The 11,092-nt window shown below is 43.0% G+C and overlaps 1 protein-coding gene across 1 annotated transcript in view; it reads right to left on the bottom strand.

Moving 5' to 3' along the window:
• Positions 1-10,553, bottom strand: part of adcy1b (adenylate cyclase 1b) — a 41,359-nt gene extending 30,806 nt beyond the window's left edge. Inside the window, exons 1-3 of the mRNA XM_016530592.1 lie at positions 9,685-10,553; positions 6,231-6,380; positions 5,128-5,246 (exon numbers count right to left, since the gene is read on the bottom strand). Coding sequence (XP_016386078.1) covers positions 5,128-5,246; positions 6,231-6,380; positions 9,685-10,257 — 842 coding nt within the window. The 5' untranslated portion in view covers positions 10,258-10,553. The remainder of the gene's footprint in view (positions 1-5,127; positions 5,247-6,230; positions 6,381-9,684) is intronic.
• Positions 10,554-11,092: the final 539 nt, after the last annotated feature.

The following is an 11,092-nucleotide window of genomic DNA, read 5'->3' as shown; positions in this document are numbered from 1 at the left end:
TTATGGGGACATTCGATAGGCGTAATGGTTTTTATACTGTACAAACTGTATGTGCTATTGTCCTACACCAACCCTACCCCTAAACCTAGCCCTTACAGGAAACTTTGTGCATTTTTACTTTCTCAAACTCACTCATTCTGTATGATTTATAAGCTTGTTTCCTCATGGGGACCTCAAAAATGTCCCCACAAGGTCAAAATGTACTAGTATTACTATCCTTGTGGGGACATTTGGTCCCCATAACGTGATAAATACCAGGTACACACACACACACACACACACGAACACTGACGTCCAGCTACATCTGAGCTGTGAAGCACACAGGCTGAGAGCGAGGCGTGTGTGTGTGGGCGCGTGAACACTGAGACACTGTCATAGCGCAGATGTCAACATAAGACGGGTGCCATAAATTCAGTTTGCTGTGAATGTTTTAATGCGCGTCCATCTGTGACGGAGATCATGCTTAAGACAAGCTTCAGACAGAATTCTTCAATCAATCAAGATGCTGAGCGACAGAGCATGTGATTGCTAAAGTGCTTGAGTGATTGCTAGGTCGTTGCTATGTGGTTGCTAGGGTGTCCTGAGTGCGCCTGATCACTTAGTGTAAAATGTTCAATATTGTCTAAACAGTTTGATATCAGTCTGATCAAATAAAGAGTCATGATAAAGATGTTACAATCACACCTGATGTTGTCTGTATTCCTTACAGTAAATGAGTGCACAATTATTATATATAATGTACATAACACTGTCAAAAATGCTGAGAGATATTTGTTTATAGTTTATTAAATATCAGTCAGCTCTGATTACAGGTGCAGAACCTGATGGAGAGCTCCCGTCTTATATCCTGTGTCCCATATTCCAGCAGGAGCATCTCTGATCTGCTCCAGAAATATCTCTGAGCCGGAGCAGATCTCTCTCTCCGTGAGTGTTACGCAACAATCTTTAGTGTCCATCGCAGTAAATCCCCGCAGAGGTTTAATCTGAAGGCTGCAGGAGTCTCAGTAACGTCTCAACACACAAACACACACACACACTCACTCACCCACACACACACACTCACTCACCCACACACACACACTCACTCACCCACACACACACACTCACTCACCCACACACACACACTCACTCACCCACACACACACACTCACTCACCCACACACACACACTCACTCACCCACACACACACACTCACTCACCCACACACACACACTCACTCACCCACACACACACACTCACTCACCCACACACACACACTCACTCACCCACACACACACACTCACTCACCCACACACACACACTCACTCACCCACACACACACACTCACTCACCCACACACACACACTCACTCACCCACACACACACACTCACTCACCCACACACACACACTCACTCACCCACACACACACACTCACTCACCCACACACACACACTCACTCACCCACACACACACACTCACTCACCCACACACACACACTCACTCACCCACACACACACACTCACTCACCCACACACACACACTCACTCACCCACACACACACACTCACTCACCCACACACACACACTCACTCACCCACACACACACACTCACTCACCCACACACACACACTCACTCACCCACACACACACACTCACTCACCCACACACACACACTCACTCACCCACACACACACACTCACTCACCCACACACACACACTCACTCACCCACACACACACACTCACTCACCCACACACACACACTCACTCACCCACACACACACACTCACTCACCCACACACACACACTCACTCACCCACACACACACACTCACTCACCCACACACACACACTCACTCACCCACACACACACACTCACTCACCCACACACACACACTCACTCACCCACACACACACACTCACTCACCCACACACACACACTCACTCACCCACACACACACACTCACTCACCCACACACACACACTCACTCACCCACACACACACACTCACTCACCCACACACACACACTCACTCACCCACACACACACACTCACTCACCCACACACACACACTCACTCACCCACACACACACACTCACTCACCCACACACACACACTCACTCACCCACACACACACACTCACTCACCCACACACACACACTCACTCACCCACACACACACACTCACTCACCCACACACACACACTCACTCACCCACACACACACACTCACTCACCCACACACACACACTCACTCACCCACACACACACACTCACTCACCCACACACACACACTCACTCACCCACACACACACACTCACTCACCCACACACACACACTCACTCACCCACACACACACACTCACTCACCCACACACACACACTCACTCACCCACACACACACACTCACTCACCCACACACACACACTCACTCACCCACACACACACACTCACTCACCCACACACACACACTCACTCACCCACACACACACACTCACTCACCCACACACACACACTCACTCACCCACACACACACACTCACTCACCCACACACACACACTCACTCACCCACACACACACACTCACTCACCCACACACACACACTCACTCACCCACACACACACACTCACTCACCCACACACACACACTCACTCACCCACACACACACACTCACTCACCCACACACACACACTCACTCACCCACACACACACACTCACTCACCCACACACACACACTCACTCACCCACACACACACACTCACAAACTTTTTAAAAATTTATGAGCTTGTTTCCCCATGAGGACCTCAATTTAGATCCCACAGTGACACGAGTCCCCATGAGCCGGTGTAACATGTACACACACACACACACACACACACACACACACAAACACACACACACACACACACTCACTCACTCACTCACACACACACACACACACACACACACACTCACTCACTCACTCACACACACACACACACACACACACACACTCACTCACTCACTCACACACACACACACACACACACACACACTCACTCACTCACTCACACACACACACACACACACACACACACTCACTCACTCACTCACACACACACACACACACACACACACACTCACTCACTCACTCACACACACACACACACACACACACACACTCACTCACTCACTCACACACACACACACACACACACACACACTCACTCACTCACTCACACACACACACACACACACACACACACTCACTCACTCACTCACACACACACACACACACACACACACACTCACTCACTCACTCACACACACACACACACACACACACACACTCACTCACTCACTCACACACACACACACACACACACACACACTCACTCACTCACTCACACACACACACACACACACACACACACTCACTCACTCACTCACACACACACACACACACACACACACACTCACTCACTCACTCACACACACACACACACACACACACACACTCACTCACTCACTCACACACACACACACACACACACACACACACACAAACACACACACACAAAACACACACCACAGGACAAACCTGCACCGATCATGTGGTCATTTACTCAACACGCTCCATGAGAATCTAAAATCTTAAAAATCATAACAATCCTGAGGATTTAACCAAAACTGATAACTAAGGTGAAAAAAATGGGTTTTGAAATCAATAATAAGAATTTTTTTTAAATTCACTCAATGTAAAATACTGTTGAACTTCATTACAAAATTCAGAATAATGACTTAACCATGAAAATGCTTTGTAATTATTAAATAAAGTAAATAAATATACAGTGGGTACGGAAAGTATTCAGACCCCCTTAAATTTTTCACTCTTTGTTATATTGCAGCCATTTGCTAAAATCATTTAAGTTAATTTTTTTCCCTCATTAATGTACACACTGGAGAGGATCTGCAAGGAGGAATGGCAGAGGATCCCCAATTCCAGGTGTGAAAAACTTGTTGCATCAAAAAGACTCATGGCTGTATTAGATCAAATGGGTGCTTCTACTAAATACTGAGCATTTTTCAGTTTTTCTTTTTTAATAAATCTGCAAAGATGTCAACAATTCTGTGTTTTTCTGTCAATATGGGGTGCTGTGTGTACATTAATGAGGAAAAAAAATTAACTTAAATGATTTTAGCAAATGGCTGCAATATAACAAAGAGTGAAAAATTTAAGGGGGTCTGAATACTTTCCGTACCCACTGTATATACGCTTCACTACTGACATGCAGAAATTTATCATTTTGTTTATTTTAAGGCCAAATTAAATTTATGATGCATGAGAAAGCCACAGAAGTGAAATCAACGCAAGTCGTTTGTCTTACAGTAATAAATGTAATTTTTGAATGGCACTGTATATATTTTATATCATGTGCCCCGTATGTTTTAAGGCTGCTGTTATACAGTCGATCAGCTACAGAGAAACACAGAGGAATAAAACAAACTATCAGCGACTACTGACATAGATTTCTTTTTTTTCTGGATAACCAATAGTACAGAAGAGCAACTATCAGCGCAGTGACGCGATATATCGATCATGATATAAAGGTCCAACAGTCCAGTCGAGGGTTGACGTCAGTGGTCTTGGGTTTACTTCATAATGCTTCATGAGTTCTGTGGTACATTGACACTCACTATTACAGGTCTTCTCAATGTCCCTATGATTCAGGAGTCCTCACAGATATAATATCCAGTAACATGCAGATTAGCCCTGATCAAAACAACTCTGGGTTTAAGACTCAAGCACAGAGTCTGATATTGCAATCCAGAACAAGATCATCATCACACTGGCAATAAACTCACTGAATCAACTCGAAAACACTAAAGACACAATGAGAAACAAAGAGGAAAATTACAAACACTTCTGCAGTAAAGCTGGTTAGTATGTGTTCTGCACATCAACACTGACGTCAAACCAAAATAAAACAAAACCATGATTTTCCATTAGATTTGTTTGATTAGACTCGTATGAGTGTACTGATGAATGAACTATTAAGATTCTCACTCAGACAGCTTCTGTGATCATAACAGCCACTGAAGCAGTTCCTTTCCTCACAGTAAACCTCTGCATTTACACAGACCCTAGAAATGAAGCGTGTCAGCCGGTGTTACCTGACGTTATCGTGCCGCTGGATGTAGATCTTGTGGAAGATCCTCTCTGGGGGTTTCAGGAAGTCCTCCTTCATCTCCATGGCCACGTTTCTGGGCAGCAGACTCATCAGCAGACGCTCCTGCACGCGTGCAACCATCATCACAGAGACGCACATGAGACAGCGAGAACTGAACGAGCCTTTCTCAGGAAATACAATGAATATTATACGGTCAATGATATTCAGGGAACCTCTTACCATAACTTAACTAAATGCACGGTTGCACGTTTAAAAAACAAAACAGATTTATTGATTTATTTGTTTTGATGAAATTTATTGATTTATTGTTATGATCATTACATAAGCTTCATACTGCATGTTTTTTTATTATATATATATTTTTAAAATAAGTTAGTAACTTAATAAACTGTCAAAATTGGGCAGTGAGTTTCTAGTTCCCAGCATGTTTTGCATTGAACTGGATAATTTTTAGTAATGGGAAAGACTTTTTATATTTCACATTTAAAAGAGTTTCCGTAATGTTGAAGTTTTTATCATTGTGCTGAAGAGTGGAGCTCATGGTTAGGGTTAATGCCAGTGACTATGGAGCGAGATTAGTCTCAATAATAACTTTTGTACACAGTGGTACATCTGTAAATTGTGTTTTGTGTTTGTGAAAGGTATATATATATATATATATATATATTTCTTGTTTTGTGCACGTGAGTTGGTTTTTGCATGTGAATTGGGCTACGCATGTGTGCATTGTGTCTTTTGCGTGAATTATTATTGAGACTAATCTCGCTCCATAACTGAAATAGACAAGATTAATTGGTTCCGATGCCAGCACTCAGTTAGCTGGAACAACTTCATTGTTTTGAGTACCGTAATCAACTTTGTGTTTATTCAGTTCCAGTTATTTAGTTAACTAGTTCAGTTTCAAAAATATACAGATTATTTATTTCCTCTGCTCATGTAGTTTGTTATTAGAAGTTGTCATAACTCAAAAAACTCTGTGCAAACTTAGTTTCCTATTGAGCCAAAACATTTTTAAAGTGTCATTCTATATAAAGGAATCCACCGAAGGTTTGATTGTTTTTACTGTATATATATTAAGAGCGTGACCTGTTTCTCGTTCTCGTCCTCCATGCGCAGTCTCTCCTCGATGCAGTTTCGGGCCTGAAGGAAGGCTCTGCGCTGAGCTCTCTCCGTCAGCATCCGCACAAACAGACCCGACAGATTCACACTGGTGAAGAGCAGCGTGTTCGCAACCAGCTGAGAAACACAAACACAACAGCACTGAAACCATAATCACTGACAGGACACAAGATATGTAAGATATAATAAAAGACTGGTTTAATATAGATGCTGTCTGTGAGCTTCCACAGCGTACGGCTATGGTCGAGTGTGACTGATGGATAGATGTAGTTTAGTTGTGTTTAGAGCATGAAAAGTGTTCGTGTGCTTGTGTGCATAACTCTTCTGACATGTGTTTGTCCTCTTCAGTGAGCTCAGAGCTGGTTTTGTGTTCGCTGCAGGTCGTAGAGTTCAGGGACGTGAGTCTATCTGCTCTTTATTGGATTAGATTTGTCAGAGGACATGCACACCGAGCCTTTATTTAGTCGGCCTTGCTCTCTCTCACATGCTGAAAACTCACTGATTTGCACACAGACCAACAGAGCTGAAGCGAGCGGAGGAAACTTCACATGGAACACATTTTTCCATTCCACTGCACTGCTTTTCCATTGCTTTTCTATGCAAACACGTGGTAGATGAACATCTTTGACCACTGCGCTCGCGTCTCGTGTCTTTTGCAAAAACACAGTGTTGAAATAAAAAAAGTTCAACTTTTAAAAAACACCTCTTGAGACCTTGCATTTTCCTCCTTGCCACTGGTGTCTCGTGTTTTTCAAAGCAAAGCAGGTTCTGTGCGAACAGCCCCTTTCAGCAGAAGTGCTGTGTGTTTCTGTCTACTTTCTGAAGGCATCAGGATGACAAGATTTGGCAACACAGTTCAAGCGCACAGTCCCACATACTCAACCTGCTCTCATTCGAGAATAAAACAATCAAATCTACCCATTAACAGTGATTTAAGCAGTTATTGTTCAGGTAGCTGAACTTGCTGAACTGCTGTTCCATCATGATGCAGTTGATCTGAGAGAAGAAACTGAACGTCTATAAAACACTGACCATCTAAGCATGCTCACATGAGAGAAATTTCATCAGGCAAAAAAGGTCCGTGGCCTACTTTCAATAGTGTAGCACAAAATGTATGAAACGAAGCAGCTGTCTTTTGGTCAGTGCAGCAAATTTGCATGACCAGCTGAACCCGATGTGAAATCTGCGTGAGGAAAGCTTTTGCCCTCATCTGAAATTAACAACTGCATGGATTCCTATTGAAATGAATACATTTCGTCAGTGAAAAATAGACGATGCGCCGTACATGTGACCATAACTTGACACGTTATGTGTTACAATTCGAACTACGCTCTGAAACGTTTCATTACACAACTGTCGGTGAAACTGAGCGTGAAATGAAGCATCAGTGTTCAGTAATGAGTGACGCAGCAGCATTACACTAATACCTTAAAGAACTATTTCTACCTGATTCAACCCATTAAAATGAGTTTTGTCATTATAATCATTATAAATGCAGGAGACGGATTGCGTGATCTTCACACAGCGCGGGTCTCTAAGCCTAACTCCACACCTAACGCAGTCTGTGAATCCTGTCCGGATCATCCGTACAGAGCATCCTCCTCATTTCTGTGCTAAAATAGCTTTCAGAAGTGTGTCTGGCCTCCGTTCAGAGCCGTCCTACATAGAGCCGCTCCGCTGCTGGTCTCTGGACCCGCTCCTCAAACACACACAGGAGAATGTGTGACGACCATCCGTCTATCAGAGCCACTGCGGAGGACTATATAGATACTGTATGAACCTGCAGCACACATTCTCTGTGTCTTATTACAGTATCAGTCTCAGCATCTTAAGTGTAAATTCACTGTTACAGCTGCAAACTGTTCAGTCATAAACTGTATTTGAGCTGAATCAGCTCTGTGGCTCAGCATTAACACTCATGTCAAACTGACCACATTCTGTCCCGCACCTAATGAAACCCAGCCCACAGACATTATTACAGATTTAACCTTTCAGAAGCTGATTGATAGTAACACTCTTTCTGTTTAAAATCAGTCTGACTGCAATAAATCAAACACTGCAGAAAATACAAATGGCAGTTTTTTTAAGTTAATAAATTAACTGTAGATTTAGATTTATTTAGATTTTTTTTTTTTTGCACAGGCATGTTTATGCACTTAACTTGAAATATTAAGTAAGCAAATCATACAACTTGATTGCATGGAGTGATTCACCTGTTGTTTTAAACAGAAACATTCTCTTGCTAATCATGTATCACAATGTGAAACACACTGAAAAAACTGGTGTAGGATTTACTTTGTATCAACTTTCACTCAGAAATTTCACACATTATTATAAAGAAATGGCTAGTAACACATTGAATTAAATGTGACAGAGACTGAAATAGTATTATCTTGTCAAATTTAAGTGCAAAATGATTGCACTTTATTAATCTGAATTATGTTTCATGTAGAAACATCTGCTCAAGTTAAACGGTTTAAGTAAGTTTACTGGTGACATGAGGCCCATCTCTGCTCTTAACGCTCATAATGCATCAGGTATATTTTTGGCCCAGAGGAGCTACATAAAAAAAAAAAGATAAAACTAAAAAAAAATGCATGGCTTTAAGTAAGGGAACGATACTTTGCAAATGCTTTAAGACCCTCAAAATACACATCTTCTTTTCATATAACCATTTAAAAACATGTTACATGTTTCATGTTCAGGTCACCCGGATATGTATGAAGTCCCATTAGGTGTCAAAACTAGTTTCTGTAAAAGTTATATTCATGTCAAAAAAACTTTAGTAAAATGCCTTTTCCCCATATCTCACACACCTTTGGGACTGAACTTTGTTGAACCATTGCAGTGCAAGAAAACTTCAGCAGTTTACTGAAGGTTTATGCAATCAGAATGAAGTTATTTCGTTTGAAGCTTTTAAGAGTAATATTTATGTTTTTTTGTTACAAATAAACGTAGGTTTCATAAATTTGGTCTGTTTTTGAGCAATCATGAGTTATAAAGTCAAATTTAATTAAATTCTGTTAATTCCAGTGGGGTTAATACTGTAATTCTCCGATTTTACAGTGATATATTCCAATAAAATTTCCCATCAATATTGAAAATATATATATTTTGCATCATAGTTTTTTTGGTGTAGTTAATGTGTAATTTGACATTTCAAAGATTTTCTCAATTTTTAAAAAATTAATAAAAAACATGGGTAAGTGCAGTAAAAACATGGTAACTTTTCAAAACTTTTTTTTCACATTCACTCATTGATGAGAAGCGGCTGATCAGATACAATATGGGTTCAGTTGAAAAACATTAAATTATGACTGAATGATTAAATAACGACTCTTCGGACTTCGAAAGCAGGTTTCGAATGCACTGTGAGGCTTAAGTAACCCGGAGTCTGATCGCTGTCCAGTGCTGAACTCACCGCTCTCCACAGCCGCTGCGTCTTCGCCGTCACCGACGCCGCCGTGACGATGGTGTGCGACAGGGACACCAGCAGCCCGAACAGCACCGCCAGCAGCGTCCGCACCGGCAGCAGCGCGTACGCCACGAACGTCAGCAGCAGCAGCTGCCACACGCCCTGCTCCGGACCCGCGGCGCCCGACACGTGCGGGAACGGGCAGCACAGCACCGAGAAGCTGAAGCAGAAGAGCAGGCTCAAGTGCGCGATCTGCTGCAGCTGGCTCACCTGCAGGTACTTGACGTTGGTGACGATGAAGAGCGAGATGAAGATGACGAAGTGCACCGGGTACGAGCCCTTGGCGATGGTGAGGCTGGCGCCGGACAGCAGCAGCTCCAGCAGGCTGAGGCTGGACGACAGCAGGATGAGCACGGACAGCGCCTTCAGCGTGCAGGTCTGGTCGAGCTTCAGGTTGTAGTTGTGGAAGAGCGACTCGAGCTCCTTGCAGTCGAACTCGTCCTCGCACGCGATGACCCCGGGCGGGCAGTGGCTCCTCCTGCGCCGGGTCTTGACTTTCTGGAACGGCATTTCGTCCATGGCGGGGGGGCCATTCACGCGCCGGACAGGTGCGGCAGAGGCGCGGAGGGTCGCCGGGGGCCGGGGGGCATGTCCAGCGGGAGAGGTAGAGCTGAAGAGACGGAAGCGACTGGCCTGGAACTCGCGCGGCTCAGACTGGATCACGCCTGCGCGATGCGGCTCGCTAATTCTGCTGATTGACACGCGGGTCTCGCGCTGAGCTTCAGGGAAACAGACACACGAAGTGTAACCCACTGCGGATCAGTCGGCAGCGAGCAAGGACAGGAATGCACTAAGATAGGTTTGCACTAGGGTTTATTAGGAATTTATGATTTCAGTCGCATCGTTTCGTCCTTGACCCAAAGAATGACGATAAATCAAAATGTAAGATTTTATGTCACATGCACAGTTACATATGTAACACAATCTTAAGTAAAATATGGTTACACTTTATTCTAAGATGACGTTGTTACTACACAAATTAGTACTGAGTAATATTCATGTGCTGCCTGGGTTAGGGTTTGATTTAGGGTTAGTTGCTTGTAAGATGTGTAACAAGGACACTGTAAAATAAAGAGTTACCAAAAATAAATCAATATGAAAATATGTAACAAATCTGATAAATGAACATTTGATGGTTTGTTACACTTTATGTTAAGGTGTTGTTGTTACAGTGTAATTATACAAATAATACTGAGTAGTAATAATTAACTAGATGTGGTTAATAGACTTAAGGTTTGATTTAGCTGCTTGTGATTATGCGGTATTTATTGTTACTACATGTAACGTGTAACTATGTCACTTTAATGTAAAGCGTTACATGTTGCATATTTCTCAATATGTAATTCTCTTTTAC

This window comes from Sinocyclocheilus rhinocerous, unplaced genomic scaffold (assembly GCF_001515625.1).
Source record: "Sinocyclocheilus rhinocerous isolate Xijiao unplaced genomic scaffold, SAMN03320098_v1.1 scaffold4319, whole genome shotgun sequence".
Taxonomy (NCBI): Eukaryota; Metazoa; Chordata; class Actinopteri; order Cypriniformes; family Cyprinidae; genus Sinocyclocheilus; species Sinocyclocheilus rhinocerous.
This window is presented reverse-complemented; position numbering and strand designations above follow the sequence as displayed.